Consider the following 24813-nt stretch of genomic DNA (forward strand, 5'->3'; position numbering starts at 1 on the left):
GACTGACATATTCTGTGTACCTATAGCAGCCTATCCTGTATGGTAATGGCTTACTGACACATTGGGGGAGATGTGATGGGACTTGGGGTTGATGGAGTGGGGAGGGATGGGGTTCCAGCCAGCCAGCTCCTGTCAAGTTACAAGCTGCATTTGAGAAATGACGGTTGGGAGCTGATTGGTTGGTGCTTTGTCTCTCTCCACTTTGTCTCTCTCTGGGGCTTAGTACATCTGCCCCACTGTGTGTAACTATAGCAGCCTACCTTGTATCGCACTGGCTTACTGACACATTGTGTGCAACTATAGCAGCCTACTCACCTTAAACATTAACCCTAATACCCTATCCTTGGCCCCAATACACTGACCCTAACCTAACCTCAAACCTCTATCTAATAATAACCACTGACCCTAATACCTTAAGCCAAACTGATAAACTAACCGTAATATCCTATCCCCAATACCCTAACCCCATGCCTCAATTTAACCCTAATACCCTCACCACTAACCCAAACTGCTAAAACAACCCTATTATCCTATTCCTAATACCATAACCCCTAACCCAGTCCCTAACCTTAATACCCTAACAGGCACACTGGATAGGCCATATGGTTCATATCTGCTGTCAAATTCTATGTTTCTATGTAATATGCATCAGACATATCATTGGAAAGAGCAGACATTGTCAAATACATTTTTGTATGACAGAAGATTCGTCTGCAACACAAGGTCCCAAAAATTGTATGCCTATGTTGTGAAATAATCATGTAAACCTAATCCTAAAACAAAAGACTCAAGTTAGCTGGATTGTTTATAAGTAATTGTAGATGTGTCTATCATCACAGACGCTGGTGTGTTATTTAAAATAACTCCGAATCACAGTGATTATAGCAATGGGCAGTTAGTTCAGTCAGTGCTGTAACAGGACTCAGGAGTACCCTGTGCCACTCCGCCCCTCATGCGCATGGCATCATGACATCTCGCAGAGGTGGTGGGGGTCGCCAGCATCGGGGAGATGCAGCACCACTTGGAGCGTCCTCAAATCTACATCTAAAAGAACCAGGGACGTGCAGTCAGGGGAGGCAGTGCCTCCCCTGTCATAATGATTAAAATAATCAGAAGATATTTATAACACAGAGTCTGTTATTAATATCTTTTTTATTATTTTAACCATCCCCCCCCCACCTATAAATAGAAAATTCTTTCATCGTAGGTTGGGAGGCAGCGGGAGAGGTGCCTCCCGCTGCTAACATTGAAGTCTGGGCAGCAGGGGGCAGGGCGAAGCAATGGGCTGTAAAAGCCCTTTGAAAATGTATGGGGAAGCGGCATCACTACAGGTACCTCAATGACAGGGGTGTGCATTCAGCCCACATGAATGCATGCCCCTGTCAGTCCCCCAGATGTGATTGGGCCAGCGGATCCGCTGGCCAGCGGGCACAATCGGCGACGCGACACGGCGGGCATCATGGCGGCGGGACCCGGCGGGGAAAGCGTGGCTGGCGGCAGACCTGGATCCGAGAGGATCCAGCCCCTGCCAGCCACTCTGCAGAGTTCGGCAGCGGAGAGCGGCTTCCAATTTCAAAAATGGCGCCTCAGCGTCATTTTTTAAATTCAAGATGGCCACCGCGAGCCAATCTTATATAAGCCAGCGGCGGCCAGTCCGGCGGCGAGAGGGAGCAGTCAAGAGCTCCCAAAGACCGGGGAGGCGGCGGCCATGCAAAAGAGCTTAAAGGCCGCCGCCCCCCAGGTGAAGGTCCTGCACAATAAAATATTAAAACATCAGGTGTTGTGTTTTTATTTCAATGTTTTCTTTACAGGCGGACTTCGGGTGCCAGCGGGCCCTTAATGTCCGGGCATGCTGGCACTTGTGGTTCTCCAAGTGCCGGCATGCTTGGCAGGCTTGCTGGGACCTGTAGGCCGACTGTAAAGAACAATATTAGTATGCCATGAACCCCGCACCCACCGCCACCAGGGGTGCGGGGGATAGCACTGGGCTTTCAGCCCAGTGCTGGTTGTTGCTCAGGAGGGGGGACCCCATTTAAATTTCTGGGGTCCCCACTTCCTGAGGAGTTCCAACCCTGGGCTGACTGGTTTGGGGGGTGTTTAATGCTATGGCAGGGGGACCCCACAATGAGTGTCTCCCCTGCTATGGCATTACTCCCCCTGGTTGGTTCAGCCTCGTGCTGGTCTTTATAAAAGAAGGGAAACCCTATGCTTTTTTTCTGGGGGGGGGGGGGGAGGGGGTGAGAGGTGGCGCCAGTGCCTCACCAGTCACTGCCCTCACCGCACGTCGCTGAAAAGAACAGGCATATAATAACAGTATCTCCTATGATAGAAAATAAGTCTGCAGCACATATAATATGTCCACTGATATGCTATAGTCCAATCAGACCTCTGGTGGAAACAGTGTTATCACAGCATATTTAATTGAATATAAAGTGCTGTGACTTCAGTCAACTGTATAATGCTCCCAGGGAAGAGGAATTAATATTGTTGATAAATAATTGCATGTAATCTTGCAATTTACTGTAGTTGCAAAGAGAGAGTCATTTCTAAGTACATAATAGAGGCCTTGGACAAGAATTGTATCCATGTAAATTGTTGAAAAATACATAATAAATAAACTGCGTGTGTTAAATAGAACACTGCATCAATTAGGTGCGTGTGCAGCCATTTTTTCCGATTATTTTCAGCATGTAATGTTACCATATAATTTGGTCATTTAAAAATACATAGTCCCGTCATAAACAAAGAGAGAGAATGGTAACACGAGATATTACAAAAGGCTAGTAATGCACACTTTGTCTCCCTACGCATAAGACTATAAATATATGTGAAGTGTACCAGAAGTCTAAGGGGAAGGGGAATATAAAGTGCAGGGCTAGGAGTGAGAGAATGTTTAAATGCTTCTGCTGTCCACTGTTTGTGGTCATTGGACAGTGGATGAGAGAGTGGTGGGAGCACAGTCCTAGGAGAGTGTAGAAAAAGATGCATCTGTTTTTTTGTACTAGTACTGGATGATCCCTGTTACATTGTGTGTATTTCATGGTGAGTCACAATCCTTTCCAGATGAGGGGGGTATCTAGAAAGGAAGGAGGAATACCTGTTGTGACTGGAGGCTCAGGGTTATTGATGTCTCATGGCACAAGTGACCAAGGACGCACGTTCAAGGCAATCATTCACGAGCTAGACATCACTGCTGACCTAATTGTTATTAGTATTTCTCTGACGTCCTAGTGGATGCTGGGAACTCCGTAAGGACCATGGGGAATAGCGGCTCCGCAGGAGACTGGGCACAAAAGTAGTGACTAGCTGGTGTGCACTGGCTCCTCCCCCTATGACCCTCCTCCAAGCCTCAGTTAGATTTTTGTGCCCGGCCGAGAAGGGTGCATGCTAGGTAGCTCTCCTGAGCTGCTTAGAGTAAAAGTTTAAATAGGTTTTTTATTTTCAGTGAGACCTGCTGGCAACAGGCTCACTGCATCGTGGGACTAAGGGGAGAAGAAGCGAACTCACCTGCATGCAGAGTGGATTGGGCTTCTTGGCTACTGGACATTAGCTCCAGAGGGACGATCACAGGCTCAGCTTGGATGGGTCCCGGAGCCGCGCCGCCGGCCCCCTTACAGAGCCAGAAGAGCGAAGAGGTCCGGAAAAATCGGCGGCAGAATACGTTCCTGTCTTCAATAAGGTAGCGCACAGCACTGCATCTGTGCGCCATTGCTCTCAGCACACTTCACACTCCGGTCACTGAGGGTGCAGGGCGCTGGGGGGGAGCGCCCTGAGACGCAATAAAACACGTTTTAAACCTTATATGGCTAAAGAAATGCATCACATATAGCTCCTGGGCTATATGGATGCATTTAACCCCTGCCAGTTTTCCTAAAAAAAGCGGGAGAAAAGGCAGCCGAAAAGGGGGCGGAGCCTATCTCCTCAGCACACAAGCGCCATTTTCCCTCACAGCTCCGCTGGAAGGACGGCTCCCTGACTCTCCCCTGCAGTCCTGCTACAGAATCAGGGTAAAACAAGAGAGGGGGGGCACTAATTGGCAGATAATACAAATACAGCAGCTATAGAAGGGAGAAACACTTATATAAGGTTATCCCTGTATATATATAGCGCTCTGGTGTGTGCTGGCAAACTCTCCCTCTGTCTCCCCAAAGGGCTCGTGGGGTCCTGTCCTCTATCAGAGCATTCCCTGTGTGTGTGCTGTGTGTCGGTACGATTGTGTCGACATGTATGAGGAGGAAAATGATGTGGAGGCGGAGCAATTGCCTGTAATAGTGATGTCACCCCCTAGGGAGTCGACACCTGACTGGATGGTCGTATGGAAGGAATTACGTGACAGTGTCAGCACTTTGCAAAAAACTGTTGACGACATGAGACAGCCGGCAAATCAGTTAGTGCCTGTCCAGGCGTCTCAAACACCATCAGGGGCTCTAAAGCGCCCGTTACCTCAGATGGTCGACACAGACCCAGACACGGATACTGACTCCAGCGTCGACGGTGACGAGACAAACGTAATGTCCAGTAGGGCCACACGTTACATGATCACGGCAATGAAGGAGGCTTTGAACATTTCTGATACTACAAGTACCACAAAAAGGGGTATTATGTGGGGTGTGAAAAAACTACCCATAGTTTTTCCTGAATCAGATGAATTAAATGAGGTGTGTGACAAAGCGTGGGTTTCCCCCGATAAAAAACTGCTGATTTCTAATAAATTATTGGCATTATACCCTTTCCCGCCAGAGGTTAGGGCGCGTTGGGAAACACCCCCTAGGGTAGATAAGGCGCTCACACGCTTATCAAAACAAGTGGCGTTGCCGTCTCCTGATACGGCCGCCCTCAAGGAACCAGCTGATAGAAAGCTGGAAAATATCCTAAAGGGTATATACACACATACTGGTGTTATACTACGACCAGCAATCGCCTCAGCCTGGATGTGCAGCGCTGGAGTGGCTTGGTCGGATTCCCTGACTGAAAATATTGATACCCTGGATAGGGACAGTATATTATTGACTATAGAGCATTTAAAGGATGCATTACTATATATGCGAGATGCACAGAGGGATATTTGCACCCTGGCATCAAGAGTAAGTGCGCTGTCCATTTCTGCCAGAAGAAGTTTATGGACACGACAGTGGTCAGGTGATGCGGATTCCAAACGGCATATGGAAGTTTTGCCGTATAAAGGGGAGGAGTTATTTGGGGTCGGTCTATCGGACCTGGTGGCCACGGCGACGGCTGGGAAATCCACCTTTTTACCCCAGGTCACCTCTCAGCAGAAAAAGACACCGTCTTTTCAAACTCAGTCCTTTCGTCCCCATAAGGGCAAGCGGGCAAAAGGCCACTCATTTCTGCCCCGGGGCAGAGGAAGGGGAAAAAGACTGCAGCAGGCAGCCTCTTCCCAGGATCAGAAGCCCTCCCCCGCTTCTGCCAAGTCTTCAGCATGACGCTGGGGCTTTACAAGCGGACTCAGGCACGGTGGGGGCCCGTCTCAAAAATTTCAACGCGCAGTGGGCTCACTCGCAAGTGGACCCCTGGATCCTGCAGGTAGTATCACAGGGGTACAAATTGGAATTCGAGACGTCTCCCCCTCGCCGGTTCCTGAAGTCTGCTCTACCAACGTCTCCCTCCGACAGGGAGGCAGTATTGGAAGCTATTCACAAGCTGTATTCCCAGCAGGTGATAATCAAGGTACCCCTCCTACAACAGGGAAAGGGGTATTACTCCACGCTGTTTGTGGTACCGAAGCCGGACGGCTCGGTGAGACCGATTTTAAATCTGAAATCATTGAACACTTACATAAAAAGGTTCAAATTCAAGATGGAGTCACTCAGAGCAGTGATAGCGAACCTGGAAGAAGGGGACTATATGGTGTCTCTGGACATCAAAGATGCTTATCTCCATGTCCCAATCTACCCTTCTCACCAAGGGTACCTCAGGTTTGTGGTACAAAACTGTCATTATCAGTTTCAGACGCTGCCGTTTGGATTGTCCACGGCACCACGGGTCTTTACCAAGGTAATGGCCGAAATGATGATTCTTCTTCGAAGAAAAGGCGTCTTAATTATCCCTTACTTGGACGATCTCCTGATAAGGGCAAGGTCCAGGGAACAGTTAGAGGTCGGAGTAGCACTATCTCAGGTAGTGCTACGTCAGCACGGGTGGATTCTAAATATTCCAAAATCGCAGCTGATTCCAACAACACGTCTACTGTTCCTAGGGATGATTCTGGACACAGTCCAGAAAAAGGTGTCTCTCCCGGAGGAGAAGGCCAGGGAGTTATCCGAGCTAGTCAGGAACCTCCTGAAACCAGGACAAGTGTCAGTGCATCAATGCACAAGGGTCCTGGGAAAGATGGTGGCTTCTTACGAAGCGATTCCATTCGGAAGATTCCATGCAAGAACTTTTCAGTGGGATCTGCTGGACAAATGGTCCGGATCGCATCTTCAGATGCATCAGCGGATAACCCTATCTCCAAGGACAAGGGTGTCTCTCCTGTGGTGGTTGCAGAGTGCTCATCTTCTAGAGGGCCGCAGATTCGGCATTCAGGACTGGATTCTGGTGACCACGGATGCCAGCCTGAGAGGCTGGGGAGCAGTCACACAGGGAAGAAATTTCCAGGGCTTGTGGTCAAGCATGGAAACGTCTCTTCACATAAATATCCTGGAACTAAGGGCAATTTAAAATGCCCTAAGTCAAGCAAGGCCTCTGCTTCAGGGTCAGTCGGTATTGATCCAATCTGACAACATCACGGCAGTCGCCCGCGTAAACAGACAGGGCGGCACAAGAAGCAGGAGGGCAATGGCAGAAGCTGCAAGAATTCTTCGCTGGGCGGAAAATTATGTGACAGCACTGTCAGCGGTGTTCATTCCGGGAGTGGACAACTGGGAAGCAGACTTCCTCAGCAGACACGACCTCCACCCGGGGGAGTGGGGACTTCACCCAGAAGTCTTCCACGTGATTGTAAACCGTTGGGAAAAACCAAAGGTGGACATGATGGCGTCTCGTCTCAACAAGAAACTAGACAGATATTGCGCCAGGTCAAGGGACCCTCAGGCGATAGCGGTGGACGCTCTGGTAACACCGTGGGTGTACCAGTCAGTGTATGTGTTCCCTCCTCTGCCTCTCATACCCAAAGTATTGAGAATCATAAGAAGGAGAGGAGTAAGAACTATACTCGTGGCTCCGGATTGGCCAAGGAGGACTTGGTACCCGGAACTTCAAGAGATGCTCACGGAGGACCCGTGGCCTCTACCTCTAAGAAAGGACCTGCTCCAGCAGGGACCTTGTCTGTTCCAAGACTTACTGCGGCTGCGTTTGACGGCATGGAGGTTGAACGCCGGATCCTGAAGGAAAAAGGCATTCCAGATGAAGTCATCCCTACCCTGATCAAGGCCAGGAAGGATGTAACCGCGAAACATTATCACCGCATTTGGCGAAAATATGTTGCGTGGTGTGAGGCCAAGAAGGCCCCTACAGAGGAATTTCAACTGGGTCGTTTCCTGCATTTCCTGCAAACAGGACTATCTATGGGCCTAAAATTAGGGTCCATTAAGGTTCAAATTTCGGCCCTGTCAGTATTCTTCCAAAAAGAACTGGCTTCAGTGCCTGAAGTTCAGACGTTTGTCAAAGGGGTACTGCATTTACAGCCTCCTTTTGTGCCTCCAGTGGCACCTTGGGATCTCAATGTAGTGTTGAGTCTCCTAAAGTCACATTGGTTTAAACCACTCACCACTGTGGAATTAAAATATCTCACATGGAAAGTGGTCATGCTGTTAGCCCTGGCTTCAGCCAGGCGTGTCTCAGAATTGGCGGCTTTATCATATAAAAGCCCTTACCTAATTTTTCATTCAGACAGGGCAGAACTGAGGACTCGCCCTCAATTTCTCCCTAAGGTGGTTTCAGCATTTCACATGAACCAGCCTATTGTGGTGCCTGCGGCTACTAGGGACTTGGAGGACTCCAAGTTGCTGGACGTAGTCAGGGCCCTGAAAATATATGTTTCCAGGACGGCTGGAGTCAGAAAATCTGACTCGCTGTTTATCCTGTATGCACCCAACAAGCTGGGTGCTCCTGCTTCTAAGCAGACGATTGCTCGTTGGATTTGTAGTACGATTCAGCTTGCACATTCTGTGGCTGGCCTGCCACAGCCAAAATCTGTAAAAGCCCATTCCACAAGGAAGGTGGGCTCATCTTGGGCGGGTGCCCGAGGGGTCTCGGCTTTACAACTTTGCCGAGCAGCTACTTGGTCAGGGGCAAACACGTTTGCTAAATTTTACAAATTCGATACCCTGGCTGAGGAGGACCTGGAGTTCTCTCATTCGGTGCTGCAGAGTCATCCGCACTCTCCCGCCCGTTTGGGAGCTTTGGTATAATCCCCATGGTCCTTACGGAGTTCCCAGCATCCACTAGGACGTCAGAGAAAAGAAGAATTTACTTACCGATAATTCTATTTCTCATAGTCCGTAGTGGATGCTGGGCGCCCATCCCAAGTGCGGATTGTCTGCAATACTTGTATATAGTTATTGTTACAAAAATCGGGTTGTTTATTGTTGTGAGCCATCTTTTCAGAGGCTCCTACGTTTATCATACTGTTAACTGGGTTCAGATCACAAGTTGTACGGTGTGATTGGTGTGGCTGGTATGAGTCTTACCCGGGATTCAAGATCCTTCCTTATTATGTACGCTCGTCCGGGCACAGTATCCTAACTGAGGCTTGGAGGAGGGTCATAGGGGGAGGAGCCAGTGCACACCAGCTAGTCATAAAGCTTTTACTTTTGTGCCCAGTCTCCTGCGGAGCCGCTATTCCCCATGGTCCTTACGGAGTTCCCAGCATCCACTACGGACTATGAGAAATAGAATTATCGGTAAGTAAATTCTTATTTTATACAGTTGTGCTCATAAGTTTACTTACCCTAGCAGAATTTGTGATTTTCTGCTCATTTGTCAGAGAATATGAATGATAACTCACAAACTTTTCTTTCACTCATGGTTAGTGGTTGGGTGAAGCCATTTATAGTCAAACAACTGTGTTTACTCTTTTTAAATCATAATGACAACAGAAACTACCCAAATGACCCTGATCAAAAGTTTACATACCCCAGTTCTTAATACCGTGTATTGCCCCCTTTAACATCAATGACAGCTTGAAGTCTTTTGTGGTAGTTGTGGATGAGGCTCTTTATTTTCTCAGATGGTAAAGCTGCCCATTCTTCTTGGCAAAAGCCTCCAGTTCCTGTAAATTCTTGGGCTGTCTTGCATGAACTGCATGTTTGAGATCTCCCCAGAGTGGCTCAATGGAGACTGAGATGGCCACTCCAGAACCTTCACTTTATTCTGCTGTAGCCAATGACAGGTCGACTTGGCCTTGTGTTTTGGATCATTGTCATGTTGGAATGTCCAAGTACGTCCCATGCGCAGCTTCCGGGCTGATGAGTGCAAATTTTCCTCCAGTATTTTCTGATAACATGCTGCATTCATCTTGCCATCAATTTTGACCAAGTTTCCAGTGCCTTTGTAGCTCACACATCCCCAAAACATCAGCGATCCACCTCTGTGTTTCACAGTAGGAATGGTGTACCTTTCATCATAGGCCTTGTTGACTCGTCTCCAAATGTAACGTTTATGGTTGTAGTCAAAAAGTTCAATTTTGGTCTTATCACTCCAAATGACTTTGTTCCAGAAGTTTTGAGGCTGGTCTCTGTGCTGTTTGGAGTATTGTAAGCGGGATGCTTTGTGGCATTTGCGTAGTAATGGCTTTCTTCTGGCGACTCGACCATGCAGCCCATTTTTCTTCAAATGCCTCCTTATTGTGCATCTTGAAACAACCACACAACTTTTTTCAGAGAGTCCTGTATTTCAGCTGAAGTTATTTGTGGATTTTTCTTTGCATCCCGAACAATTTTCCTGGCAGTTGTGGCTGAAATTTTTGTTGGTCTACCTGACCGTGATTTGGTTTCCACAGAATCCCTCATTTTCCACTTCTTAATTAGAGTTTGAACAGTGCTGATTGGCATTCTCAATTGCTTGGATATCTTTTTATATCCCTTTCCTGTTTTATACAGTTCAATTACCTTTTCCCGCAGATCCTTTGACAATTCTTTTGCTTTCCCCATGACTCAGAATCCAGACACGTCAGTCACTGGATGAAAGATGCAAGGGTCTTTCAGGAGTCCAGAAACTCACTGACCTTTTATACACACACACTGATTACAAGCAAACAGATCACAGGTGAGGATGGTTACCTTTAGTAGCCATTCAAACCCGTTTGTGTCAACTTGTGTGCATGTTATCAGGCCAAAATCTCTAGGGTATGTAAACTTTTGATCAGGGTCATTTGGGTAGTTTCTGTTGTCATTATGATTTAAAAAGAGTAAACACAGTTGTTTGACAATAAATGGCTTCACCCAACCACTAACCATGAGTGAAAGAAAAGTGAGTTATCATTCATATTCTCTGACAAATGGGCAGAAAATCACAAATTCTGCTAGGGTATGTAAACTTATGAGCACAACTGTAGTTAAACTGGAAAGCTACAGACTGGAATACATCTTTTAACATGAGGTTACGATGCAGCTTTGTTAAAATAATAATAATCTCAACAGTAAAAGACCAAACTCTAAAGGTGCCCATAGACTAGACGACCTGTAAACGATGCATTTTCGTTAACAATTACCTTTGAACTCCCCTGGCAGCTCCCCGGCAGTCTTGGGCAAACGATAAAATACAATACACATAAAATATATCTGTCGTTGACGAAAGCTTCAGATCTTCCCTGCAGCAGGGAAGATCAGAAGCTACGACCAGCGGGGCCGCGCATCATGATCTTATCGTTTGCAGACACTGAACTATCTGCACTCCACTATTATGAACGATTTGTAGTTCAGAGCCATCGGAAATGGCTAAATAGCTCATAATATCTTCCAGTGTATGGGCACCTTTATACTGTATACTCAGATTTGTTGCCCTGTTTGTCATAGTCTGTTAGTTATTTCCTTACAGTTTTCCAGTGATGTAATTAGTCATTTTCCTGGGTCCAAAGCCATTAATCTTTTATATAATTTATGTTATGGTTCCCACACACTGAGCTATTCGCAAACGTGAACTCTCCCGGCAGTCCTAGACAAACAATATAGGGGGTAATTCCAAGTTGATCGCAGCAGGAAATTTTTTAGCAGTTGGGCAAAACCATGTGCACTGCAGGGGAGGCAGATATAACATGTGCAGAGAGAGTTAGATTTGGGTGGGTTATTTTGTTTCTGTGCAGGGTAAATACTGGCTGCTTTATTTTTACACTGCAATTTAGATTGCAGATTGAACACACCACACCCAAATCTAACTCTCTCTGCACATGTTATATCTGCCTCCCCTGCAGTGCACGGTATCCGTTCACATGGTCGACCATGTTATGGTCGACAGTCATTAGGTCGACCACTATTGGTCGACATTGACATGGTCGACATGGACACATGGTCGACACATGGAAATGGTCGACACATGAAAAGGTCGACTTGAGTTTTTTAACTTTTTTTTCTTTTGGGGAACTTTTCCATACTTTACGATCCACATGGACTACGATTGGAACGGTAAAGTGTGCCGAGCGAAGCGAGCCATGCGAGGGGACGCGGTGCACTAATTGGGGTTCCCAGTCACTTTACGCAAAAAACGACACCAAAAAAAGTTTAAAAAACTCATGTCGACCTTTTCATATGTCGACCTTTCATGTGTCGACCATTTTCATGTGTCGACCATGTCAATGTCGACCAATAGTGGTCGACCTAATGACTGTCGACCATTCATACCGGAACCGCAGTGCACATGGTTTTGCCCAATTGCTAACAGAATTCCTGCTGCGATCAACTTGGAATTACCCCCATAGTGCATACACATAAGCTAGATCTTAAGATCTGAGGAGTGGCCACATCCAGGAGCATGCTTTTGGTGACGATAGCGTCTGATCTTGACTGCAGCAAGGAAGATCCGAGGATACATCAAACGAGCAGCGGGGAGGCGCTTCAGATTGTTATCATTCGTGGACAACGAACGATTTACACTTCTGTAAATGATGTATTGTTACAATGTATAGTTTTCGGCCATATCGGCCCTAAAATCGCTCAGTGTGTGGGCACCTATAAAAAGGAAAGACATTTGATGCGGTAGATATGTTACAAGTACATAGGTCAAAACTCTGGAGCAAACCACTACACGCTGTTTCTCTCTTGATGGCTGAATACAAGGTTTTAATGAAATGGATCATGATTCCCTCTTGCATTAATTTTAAATCTTAATCTTTGATATAAGGGCTGTAACCATGAGGAGACTATGCCCTACATACAGTTTGGTATTTATGTCCTAGAATTTCGCTTTTGATCCCTTATCTAATGATTGGTTTGGTTTGGGTTGATTTGGGTAGGTAGCTTAAACCCCCCTGCTTTTGGTTGGGCTGTGAGGGACACTGTAATTAAGTCAACTTTACCAGGCCAAAAGTACTGTATAATGGACCGGGGTCCCTAAGAGTTTTAAACTTGCTTTAATTGAATAAACAACACATCACCACTATTTAAATATTTCACTTGTGTTTTTACCACTACAGGAATGCTGAGTGCATATCTATATTGTAGCAAAATTCACTGCATACTTATAGTATGTAGAAAACTTCCTTCCACTGATAGCACTGTTCTAATTATTATCATTATCCTTTATTTATATGGCGCCACAAGGGTTCTGCATCGCCCAATTACAGAGTACATATGCACATAATCAAAACAGGAAAACAGTGACTTACAGTTGAAGACAATATAGGACAAGTACAGGGTAACTAAGCATAACTACATCAGTAGACGACACTGAGATAAGTATCAAGGTGGCTGAAAACTGCAGGATTTGGGCAGTTGAGGATTATTAAAGTAAGAAAAGGATAAGCACATGACGGAAGAGGGCCCTACTCGTTAGAGCTTACATTCTAAAGGGGAGGGGTACACAGACAGGGGTGACACAGATGGGGTAGACTGAGCATTTGAAAGAGGGTTATGTTGAGATTTGGCTAGGTTTGGTAAAGAAGTGGGTCTTAAGAGCCCGTTTGAAAGTTCTGTAGAGAGGTGGAGAGTCTGAGGGGGAGAGGTAGAGAATTCAAGAGTAAGGGAGCAGCAGGTGAGAAATCTTGTAGATAAGAGTGGGAGGAAGTAACCAGAAGACAGGAGAGTCTAGTTCCCAGTTGCACAGCCAATACAACATAGCACTGCTGAAGTGCTGATGGACATCATGACTCGCTGACTTCTCTGTAATACCCCTTTCATACTGAAGCCCCAGCTCCGACATGGGATTCTGAATACTTTTTCAACTCGTGTTACAACTCTTCACACTGCAAGCTGGACCTGGGTTGACTGCTTTTACGCTGAACCCGTGTCTGCCCTGCAAAATGTGTGAGTGATTAGAAGTGAACATTTTTGGGGGCACACACAGATGAGGTCTTGAAAAGTGGAAGATAACTGCTATCTTCTGCCAGCAACTCCGATCTGCCACCCAGCTCCATTTAGTGCAACCCAGGTTGCACCTTTCACATTGCAGACTACCCAGGTCAGGACTGGAAATCCTAGTCACAACCCAGGTCAAGACTTTCACATTGAGACGCGACACAGGTCGCCCTGGCTTGCCCTAACAATATCCCAGGTCAGAAGCTCAGTTTGAAAGGGATATAAGTGACTGGCAAATGTAAGGCAGTGTAGACAAGATCCATTTTTATTCTTCCCATATGCAGCTAGAGGGATCTCATACGAAGTAGTATGTTGAGCACAGGAGAAACAATAAAGGTTCTCCAGTGCAAATGCGTAGTTTGAACAAAATATATGCTAAAAATCTCTTATTTTTAGTTTATAAAACTTCTTCACCCATTCTGCATGAACACTATTTGCATACCCCCTAACAATTCCTAGCTTAAAAGTGGTACTAGCTAAACAAAAAGAGTTAATGGTTTGTTACATGGGGCATCTGCCCCAAACCCTCTTCCCTTGAAGGCAGACTAATGTCACCGTAGTCAGTAGAGGATATACCTCCAAACTTCCTAAGCATTGGTATATTCCCCTATTCATGTTATGTATATACTTTATGTCCCCTGGAGGAGTTTGCAATATGTAGTTAAGTAAACATGAACTAGCTGCTGAAATGCTCTGGTATATTTCTGGGACAACATGGTAGAAAAAAATACAATTATTATTATTACTTTTATGCTTCTATAGAAAGCTCATTGGACAGTGGACACATATTAGTAGACAAAACCTATGAAGCGTGCGTTATGCAGACTATGAAATCAAATAAAAGCTAAAAGAAGTGATTCCTTGCATCTTTCCTTGTCATACTGTATACTGTAGTTCTTGGCTTTCTCAAAATTTAGGGGCAGATTTATTAAGCTCGGTGAAGTGATAAAGTGGAAGGTGATAAAGTATCAGCCAATCAGATCCTAACTGCCATGTCACAGGCTGGGTTTGAAAAATGTCAGTTAGGAGCTGACTGGCTGGTCCTTTATCACCTCCCAATTTATCACTTCACCAAGCTTAATAAATCTGCCCCTGAGGTTTCTCTTTCAAGTATGTTCTTTATATTTACATAGTTTTCTTTTACTTTCACAGATCTGTGGTACTACCACCAACTTTCTTGAACACCTCAAATGATTTGTGACATTTTGAATTCACGAAGCTTAACAAGCAAAACATCCAATGGTGGAATAGTACTGTTAATTGGCAACAATGTCAAGAGCCAAACCTGCCGTGGAATTGAATGGAATACTTGTATTATTAATTTTCCAGTTTGTACTCTCATTTAAGTGACTGAACATGGATTACAAATGTTGATATTGGCACTTAAACTATATTTATTTAGTATTTCCAAATAGAAACTTTATGACCAAAAACCTTAAACTAACTTTCTGTTCCTAAAGATTCTCCCTCAAAGGTGCAATGCATATTATTATCCTATTTTATCATGGTTGTTAGTAAGTACCGCTCCCAAGGACTTTGCAGAAATAGCACTGGGAGCCTCTGGTGTAGGTGATGGAGCCAGAGAAAGGCCAGAAGAGCACAAGGAAGTCGGAGGAAGGTGTGAGGAAAAGGCCAAACAAAGGAGACGTGGTTCAAGGTACATCATCTTCGATAGATTATACAGTTAGTGGTCAGGAGGAGATCTTAACACAGCAGCAGCATTTCCATAGTTCCTTGAAGATACCAAGAGAAGGCCCTCCTAGGAGAGTGGGAAGACCGTGTAAACCAAAAGGTCCACAGCTTGAGCAGCTGCACGTTTCTAAGTCCCAACCGGTTTCACCAGCATTCATGGCTCCCCGAGTGGACACAGAACATGGCCTTGAAGGGCAAGTATGGAAAGTTGTAGATCCAATACAGTCTGGTCCGTCCGGGTCTTTTTCTTCATCTGCACTACATGCCAGACTTAGCCGTCCGTCAGAAGACCCCACACAAAAAGCTCACATCCAGCGGCCAGCTCAGGTTTCTGTCAAGCAAGTAGATGATCCTCATAAAAAAGAGAAAAAACCCCAAAAGCCAGGGAAATATATATGCCAGTACTGCAGCCGGCCATGCGCCAAGCCAAGTGTTCTACAAAAGCATATCAGGTCTCATACTGGTGAACGCCCCTATCCTTGCATCCCTTGTGGGTTTTCTTTTAAGACAAAAAGCAATCTTTATAAGCATAGGAAGTCTCATGCTCACAGGATTAAAGCAGGTCTGGCATCAGAAATTGGAGTAGAGACATATCCATCCAGTTTGGATATGGAACGGCTTGGAGGAGAAGAGATAGATGATCCATCAGAAGGAGAAAGCACAGATTCGGAGGATGAGACAAGCACAATGTCAAACCTAGTGGAACTCTCACCACAGCAGAAGCATACTTTGCCAACATGCGATTCCCAAGGAGTACCAATACAGCAAGGTACAAGCCATGATCTTTTCTCTCATTCACAACAAAACATATCCCGTACATCTGAGGAGAGTGCAACATTTACTGATCCTTCACCTGAACTCAGTCATAAGTCAGAAGATACTCACACTATAAAACAAAAACTGGCACTTAGGTTAAGTGAGAGAAAAAAAGCCAGTGAAGAGCAGACTTTTCTCAGCCCAGGAAGTAAAGGAAGCACAGAATCTGGTTACTTTTCACGTTCTGAAAGTGCAGAGCAGCAAATAAGTCCACCCAACACCAATGCTAAGTCTTATGCAGAAATTATTCTGGGTAAATGTGGAAGAATTGGTCAGAGAACCTCCATTTTAGCTACTCCTCCACTTTTAGGCACGGCAGAGGAAAAAACTAGTATAGTACCTATGACTGTACCTAGAACACAGGTAATTGAGCATATTACCAAACTCATTACTATTAATGAGGCTGTAGTGGACACTAGTGAGATTGACAGCGTTAAACCAAGAAGAAGTTCACTGTCTAGGAGAAGCAGTATTGAGTCTCCTAAAGCAGCTTTGTATCGAGATCCTTTCCAGTTTGATGTCAAGTCTCCAGGTTCCATTTCCCAACTAGATAGTAAGATATTATCTGAAAAGACACAAGCTGAACATTCGTTCTCTTCCACCCAGCAATCCCACAGTGCCACAGAGACAGTGCCTCTTCTTCGAAGCCACTCAATGCCTTCTTCTGCCTGCAGTGTAAGTACTCCACATCCATTCAGAGCTAGTTACTCATTTGATGAACGAATTGTGGATTCTGAAGTTTTAAGTCACAGCCAAATGTTCTCTTCACACCCACGACTACTAAAAAGACAACCAGCAATAGAGCTTCCTTTGGGAATGGACTATTCTTCAGAAGAAGGTAGCTCGACAGGCAGAGACACTGCTGGAAAAACAACTGTTGACATTGAAGGAAAAGAAAGCGAGTTTTCCAAAAAGTCAAAAAAAGGGGGTAGGGTAAAGGGTCTGATTTATGAATGTAACATTTGTGGTGCTCGATACAAGAAAAGGGGAAACTATGAAACTCACAAAAAATACTACTGCTCTGAATTGCAAATTTTAAAACCTGAAGCTTTGGTAACTCAGAGCTCTGTAGAAACAAAGAAAGGACATTCAGAGCAAGAAACATGGCCTCAGGGCATACATTACAAGTGTGGACCAAGTTTAGAGCTATCCACTTTACGAAAAAGGAGGAAAGAGAAGAGTCTTGGGGATGATGAAGAACCTCAATCTGTTGATTGGTCAGAGTATCCAGCCTCTGCAACACAACTAGAATCTCACTTTGCCTCCTCATCTTTGACTATGTCTGGTGATGCCGTCAATCAGTCTGTCAGTAGAAGTGAATCTGCATCAACGTCCGATGTCCACACCGTTACATTATCTCTTGAAAATAAAGAAAAGACTATGATGTCTAAGGAAATTTCTGTCATTCAACATACTAGTTCATTTGAGAAATCTGAGTCCATGGAAAAGAAGAGTAGTTTTGATGAGGAAGACATGACTGTAGCACAAATGTCTTCTCATACTGTTAGACCTCATACACAGTCATCTCACCCATTGCAACCTAAGTTAGTCCGTCAGCGCAACATTCAAGTGCCAGAAATCTTAGTGACTGAAGAACCTGATAAGCCAGAAGCTGAGCTTGAAGTGCCTCCTAAAGAACAAGAAAAAGTAGAAGAGTTTCAGTGGCCACAGAGGAGTCAAACTCTTGCACAGCTTCCTGCAGAGAAACTTCCACCCAAAAAAAAGAGGTTACGCTTAGCAGAAATGGCACAATCTTCTGGGGATTCTAGCTTTGAATCAATGTCCCTTACTCGCAGTCCCAGTCAGGACAGCAGTATTTCCCATGCCTCAAGTCATTCAATTTCGTTTGACCGAGAAGAGAGTTGTAAATCAGCAATATTAGGTCAATCGACAGAGTACGCTGCTAAGTCCCTTGGACATCACATGCTCACTGTTCCTGCCCACCATCACCATGCAAGAGAAATGAGAAGATCTGCTTCAGAACAGACACCAAATGTGTCTTACACATCACAAGTTTCAGAGAACCGAAGCAAATCATTTGATTATGGTAATTTAACATCGTCCGCTTCAACATCAATGCCCACCGCTCAGGAGAGGAGGAAATGCTTCTCTATTCGACATACTTCTCTAAGTAGACATGTGGAAATTGAACCAGAATTAATGCCCAGAGACTGGATAGAACCAGACCAGCCTTCTTCGTCAAGCCATATACCTGGCATGAGTGCTCACAAACAATCTTCCAGTATCTCCCCTAAGGAACAAACAAGTTCCAATACAAGGACTGTTCAGTCTTTGACTGATGAATCTGAAAAGAGCTATTTGTCAAGACAGCTATCTCTCTTCCCAGTACAGCCACTACTGCACTTGCCTCAGCACACTTCAGAACCTTTTTCTTCTCAAGCTATGAGCAATATTTCTGCTCCATTTTCTCTACAACCATTTGCACAAACAATGCTTCATACACCAACTCCTTTACAATCAGCTTTTTTGCATACCGACCCTCTTCAAATACCCGAGCATTTGCCCTCACATGCCGTGGACATTTCTTTCAGGCCTCGTTCTCCATTTTCACTTTTGCCTTACCCATCATCTTCACCATTGCCCCCCACATTCTTGTTACCTGTGCATCACCAGTTTGCTCTTCCAACATCTGCGCAAGTTGGTGGTCAATATCCACAAATTAAACCAGAAATCTCCCCTCCCTTGGCAACATCCAGCCTTTCTCAGCACAAAGATTACTTCCCAGAAAGTATCCACACTCCGGTTTTGGAACCTGCTGCTCAAGTGACCCTTGCAAGTTCAGAATCTGTTGTATCACTAGTAGTACCTGTCAGAATTCAGACACAGATGCCTTCATATGGTAGTGCTATGTATACCACACTCTCTCAAATTCTTGTTACACAGCCACACTGCAGTCCATCCTCTCTTGTAGTACAGAAAATAAATGATGGACATTCAAAGAGTTATTATGGCTTTGGCTTGTCCAATATCTTACCAAAAGAAGACAGTACTATCTGTGAAGTACCTTTCCTTCGTGTGCCATTTCCAAAAACTGATCCAAGCAGTTACATTCCTCTAGCTACTTCTGTTGAGAGTGTTCTAGGATTCGATGGAAGCTCATCATCTGTTGGTGGCAGTAAGCGTATGCTATCGCCTGCAGGTAGCCTGGAGCTCACAATGGAGACCCAGCAGCAGAAAAGAGTAAAAGAAGAGGAAGATCCGGAAGGGATCATTCATGAGGAGATGCTGAAGGAACAACCAGTGTTGGAGCAAAATAGATCAAAAAATGTATCTCTCTTTGTTACCACATCACAAACCAGACTAGAGTTAACTCCCCCACCTCCTGCCATCATTGAACCATTATTGGTTACTACTATAGGTCTTTCGCATCCCAAATCACCTGAGAAAAATAGACAACATGATGAGAACATAAAATTCAAAGAAGAGAAAGATGATAAAGATCTGCTTGCTCGCACATCATCCAGTACTCCACCCAGTTCCAGGCCATCTGTCAGTTTCAATGTGACCTCTCACGAAGAAGCAGAATCTAAAAATGTACAAACGTATCCAACCCTGCACACAACCACTAATGTCAGTTGGTGCTACTTGAACTATGTCAAGCCAAATTACACTCAGCAAAATGACCGAAGGGCTTCTGTTTATTCTAGCTGGTGTATAAGTTTATATAACCCAAATCTTCCTGGGATTTCAACCAGGGTGGCATTATCTCTTCTGAGGTCAAAACAGAAAACAAGCTCTGAGATTTACACCACTGCTGATGCTCCACAGACAGATTCAAGTGTGTTGGTGCCCTCCAAACCTCGCAAACCCAAAATGACTGAGGTGAGAGTTGCTCATTTTTTATGTAACCTGTATAGGCATAACACTAAATGGACAGTTTCTGTTGTAAGATGTAGTTAGGCCCAGCAGTTCTGTTCTAGGAGGTCACTGTTTTGTGCTTTTGTCCCCATGTCCCTGTGTAGCCCTTACATACTTCCTATAACACTGCTTAATGCGAAACAACCACAGTAAAAGTGGATGCCCATACCACAGTTATCCAACACCAGTTGTGGACTTGGAACAACTTAATCCCCGCAATTGGTAGTCATTCCACCATAATACAGAAGAGTGTGATAAAATAGGTTTATGAATTATCTCACTGAGGTCAGTTTAGGACATTTACGGGCTCATTTTGTGGAAGTTACATGGTGCCTTGGACACATGTAAAGAATAGTCGTCTGTTAAAAATCATTTTTATGTGCATATATTGAGTAGGACACATCTGATGATTCACTCATATTAAAATATAGTGTACAAGTTTGTATACTTACACCCTACAATGTGGCTTGATAGAGTTAATAGTAAATTATAAAGTCGCATTACCCTATTTAAGCGCAGTATCCTAATACAATGTTTTGTCATATACATAAGGGAGAGAGAATATTTTCTTGATAAGTGTAGCAGGTTGATTCAGGTGACCACTGGAGACTGAAGTGCTTTAAAACAAATAGATTTTTATTCCAGCAAAAAGGTACAGTCAGTGCAGTAGCTTCTTACAAGGAGTACAAACAGCAGCTCAGGAACATAGCAACACGGCTTCACAGGAGAACAGCTATATGTACGTCAGGATATGCAACATCCAGTACACAGAGAAGTGTCAATAATGCACACACTCCTATCTCTCTCCCACTGAATGACCCAGACATGCAGGTTTATATACAGTGTCAGACTGGAACATGAACGGCCCACAGGGGGAATGCAGTGGTAGGGGCCTATGCTTAGAGCAGTGGTTCCCAAACTGTATGCCTAGGCACCCTGTGGTGCCTCAGGACACTTGCAGGGGTGCCTTGGATTGGTGATCCAGGACAAATTTTAATTATTTATGATCAGTGTAATAGGCAAAACCAGTGCTGGTGGCTGCCAATCATAGAATATGTGGACACACAGAAGCAAATCCTGTCCCACACCACACAATTGAACCTAAGGATGACATATAAACACAATTTACTTCATTGAATATTTATTCTAAATCTCTCAATAAAAAAGTTTTGGCCTAGGGGTGCCGTGGAAACAATTCTGATACTCTAGAGCGCCGTGATTCAAAAAAGTTTGGGAACCACTGGCTTAGAGTCTAACCATTAGAGAGTGCACGGTCTTGGCCCCTTGATAAATAATATATATAGTAAATACTGCTAGTGCATGCATGATAATTTACCAGATTAATAACAGCAATGCACTGTAGAAAAAATTCACCATAGTCCTATGCAGTATAATGTAACATATGTTTCTCATACGTCCTAGAGGATGCTGGGGTCCACTTCAGTACCATGGGGTATAGACGGTTCCGCAGGAGCCATGGCACTTTAAGACTTTTCAAGGGTGTGAACTGGCTCCTCCCTCTATGCTCCTCCTCCAGACCTCAGTTTAGAAATGTGCCCAGGCAGACTGGATGCACTCCAGGGAGCGCTACTGAGTTTCTTTGAAAAGACTTATGTTAGGTTTTTTATTTTCAGGGAGAACTGCTGGCAACAGTCTCCCTGCTTCGTGGGACTTAGGGGGCTCTGCTTCTGGCTGACAGGACATCATTAGCTCCTGAAGGGTACTGAACCATAGCTGCAGCTATGTGCTCACTCCCACAGCACGCCGTCACCCCCCTTGCAGAGCCAGAAGTCAGAAGACAGGTGAGTGTTAGAAGAAAGGATCTTCAAAGTGACGGCTAAAGGTACCGCCTGGCTGGCGGGAGCGCAGCGCGCCATGTTGCCCACACAGGCACTGCAGGGCGCGGGAGCACCCTGGGCAGCATGAAACCTATTGAAACTGGCATAAATAAGGGGCATAAGTTGCTGAGGCACAGTCCTACCCCCACCAGTATAAAAAATTACCTCATAAAAGCTGAGGAGAAATACGCCATTGAAGCGGAGCTTCCTCCTCAGTCAGCTAGCACACTGCTCAGCGCCATTTTCTCCTTCCAGGCTGCAGAGAAGAACGCTGGTCCTCCTCCACTGCTGAACAAGTTTCAGGGTGCAAAACAGGGGGGGCCACAGTGAGTTTGGTGCTATATAATTGTGTGATTAACATTATAAAAGCGCTGCATGTCAGTGGGCATTTTGTGTTCACAGACATTGTGTTACTGGCGCTGGGTTGTGAACTGGCAAATCCTATCTGTGTCCTTCTGACAGATTTTACTGTGGGTCTGTCCCCTATAAGTCCCGGAGTGTCTGTGGTGTGGTTGTGCGCGTGTGTGACATGTCTGAGGCAGGGAGCTCTTCCCCTGAGGGAGCCATGTTAGGGACACAGAGTTGTAATATGACACCAAGAGCCTGACTGGGTGAAAGGTTACATGATAGTGTGAATCATATCAGTAAGAGGTTGGACTGAATCTCATGCAGAAAACAATCTGTTGAAGATGTGATTTTTAATAGTTCTGCCTTTCATCCACAGGGACCCCTCTGGATCACATACAAATTTGCACAAGTAGTACAAACTGATACCTACACGGACTCTGATTCCTGTGTCGACACTAGTGATTCCAGGGGAATAGGTCCTAAGTTAGCGAAAAGCATTCAAAACATGTTTTAGCTATAAAGGAGGTGTTAGAAGATACAAAGCCCCCTCTTTTACCACAAGGAGAGGGTTTACTTTAGTAAAGAAGTAATGTAATTTTCCCTCCACCTCAGGAGTTGAACAGTCTCTTGGAGGGAGTCTGATTTAACCTGAAAAGAAATTTCAGATTCCCAAAAGGAATTCAGGCAGCTTACCTTTTTCCAAAAGGTGGGTGTCACCCCGCATTTTAGACGGGGCCCTGTCATAAAAGAGAAAAGGTGTTTCTCCCTGCGCCTGGAATGGCTTCACTTAAGGAGCCGACAGACCGCAAGTTAGTGAGGTGATCTATTGATGTGGCCAATGGGACACTACTCAGGCCTACCATTGTCTGTGCGTGGGTGAGTAGCGCTATTGAAAAGTGGTCAGAAAACTTGTCATTAGACATTGACACAATAGATGGAGACGAGATACTCCTAACGTTAGGTCATATCATAGACGCTGCTGCGTACGTGCTAGAAACCATGAAAGATATTGGTCTTTTGGGATCAAGAACCGCTACCATGGCAATCTCAGCACGGAGGGCTTTGTGGATTAGCCAATGGAATGCTGACGCAGACTCCAAAAGGAATATGGAGGCTCTCCCGTATAAAGGTGAGGCCTTATTTGGAGATGGGCTGGATGCGTTGATCTCTGCGGCTACCGCAGGTAAGTCGACATTCTTGCCTTATGCCACTGCACCTGCAAAAAAGACACATCTCTCTCAGATGTAGTCCTTTCGGCCCAACAAATACAAAAAGGCCAAAGGTTCCACCTTCTTTGCAGGTAGAGGAAGGGGAAAAGGGAAAAAATCTGCAGTGTCTCCAGGATCGCAGGAGCAGAAATCAACCTCTGCTTCTGCCAAATCTGCAGCATGACGCTGGGGCTCCCTTGCGGGAGTCCGCTCGGGTGGGAGCACGTCTGAAACTTTTCAGTCAGATCTGGCTTCAATCTGGCCTGGACCCATGGGTCTTACAAATAGTGTCCCATGGATACAAACTGGAGTTTCAAGATGTCCCCCCATGCCGATTTTTCAAATCGAACTTGCCAGCTTCTCTTCCAGAAAGAGAAGTCGTAACAGCTGCAATTCAAAAATTATGTCAGGATCAGGTCATTGTCCTGGTACCCTTGTCACAGCAAGGAGAAGGTTTTTATTCAAGCCTCTTCGTAGTTCCGAAGCCAGACGGCTCAGTCAGACCAATTTTAAACCTGAAAAATCTGAATCTCTACTTGAAAAGGTTCAAGTTCAAGATGGAATCTCTGAGGGCAGTGATTTCCAGTCTGGAGGAAGGGGACTTCATGGTGTCAGTAGACATAAAAGATGCTTACTTACGTGTTCCCATTTATCCGCCTCACCAAGCTTATCTGAGATTCACAGTACAGGATTACAATTACCAGTAACAGACGTTGCCGTTCGGACTCTCCACGGCACCGAGGGTGATGGCAGAGATGATGGTCCTCCTTCGACAACAAGGAGTCAATATAATTCCTTACCTGGATGATCTCCTGATAAAAGCGAGATCCAGGGACCGATTGGTGCAGAACATTACACTCTCTCTGTCAGTGCTCCAACAACACGGTTGGATCATGAACTTTCCAAAGTCGCAGTTAGAACCGACGACGAGATTGTCCTTTTTGGGGATGATACTGGACACAGAAGTACAGAGGGTTTTTCTTCCAGTAGAAAAAGCTCTAGAAATCCAGAGAATGGTCAAACAAATTTTGAAACCAACAAGAGTGTCGATCCATCAATGCATTTGGTTGTTGGGAAAATGGTAGCGGCCTACAGGGCCATACAGTTTGGCCGATTCCATGCCAGAGTATTCCAGTGGGACATGTTGGACAAGTGGTCCGGATCCCACCTACACATGCACCGGAAGATAATCCTGTCCTCCAAAGCCAGGATTTCGCTCCTGTGGTGGCTACACAGTTCTCACCTATTAGAGGGACGCAGGTTCGGGATTCAGGACTGGGTCCTGGTAACCACGGATACAAGTCTCCGAGGCTGGGGAGCAGTCACACAGGGGGAAAGCTTCCAAGGAAAATAGTCAAGTCAGGAAACCTGCCTTCACATAAACGTTCTGGAATTGAGAGCCATTTACAACAGCCTTCTACAAGCGGTACATCTTCTTCAAGACCAACCCGTGCAGATCCAGTCGGACAATGTAACAGCAGTCACGTACATAAACCGTCAAGGCGGAACAAAAAGCAGAGCGGCAATGGCAGAGGTGTCAAAGATACTCCTCTGGGCAGAAAG

General features: G+C 45.3%; 1 protein-coding gene across 3 annotated transcripts in view; it reads left to right on the top strand.

Moving 5' to 3' along the window:
* HIVEP3 (HIVEP zinc finger 3) overlaps positions 1-24813 on the top strand; it is a 255814-nt gene that overhangs the window by 189970 nt on the left and 41031 nt on the right. For all 3 annotated transcript variants that reach the window (XM_063954614.1, XM_063954616.1, XM_063954615.1), the window contains one exon: positions 14622-19820. In XM_063954614.1, the coding sequence (XP_063810684.1) occupies positions 15042-19820 (4779 nt within the window). In that variant the 5' untranslated portion in view covers positions 14622-15041. The remainder of the gene's footprint in view (positions 1-14621; positions 19821-24813) is intronic.

This window comes from Pseudophryne corroboree, chromosome 2 (assembly GCF_028390025.1).
Source record: "Pseudophryne corroboree isolate aPseCor3 chromosome 2, aPseCor3.hap2, whole genome shotgun sequence".
Classification (NCBI taxonomy): domain Eukaryota; kingdom Metazoa; phylum Chordata; class Amphibia; order Anura; family Myobatrachidae; genus Pseudophryne; species Pseudophryne corroboree.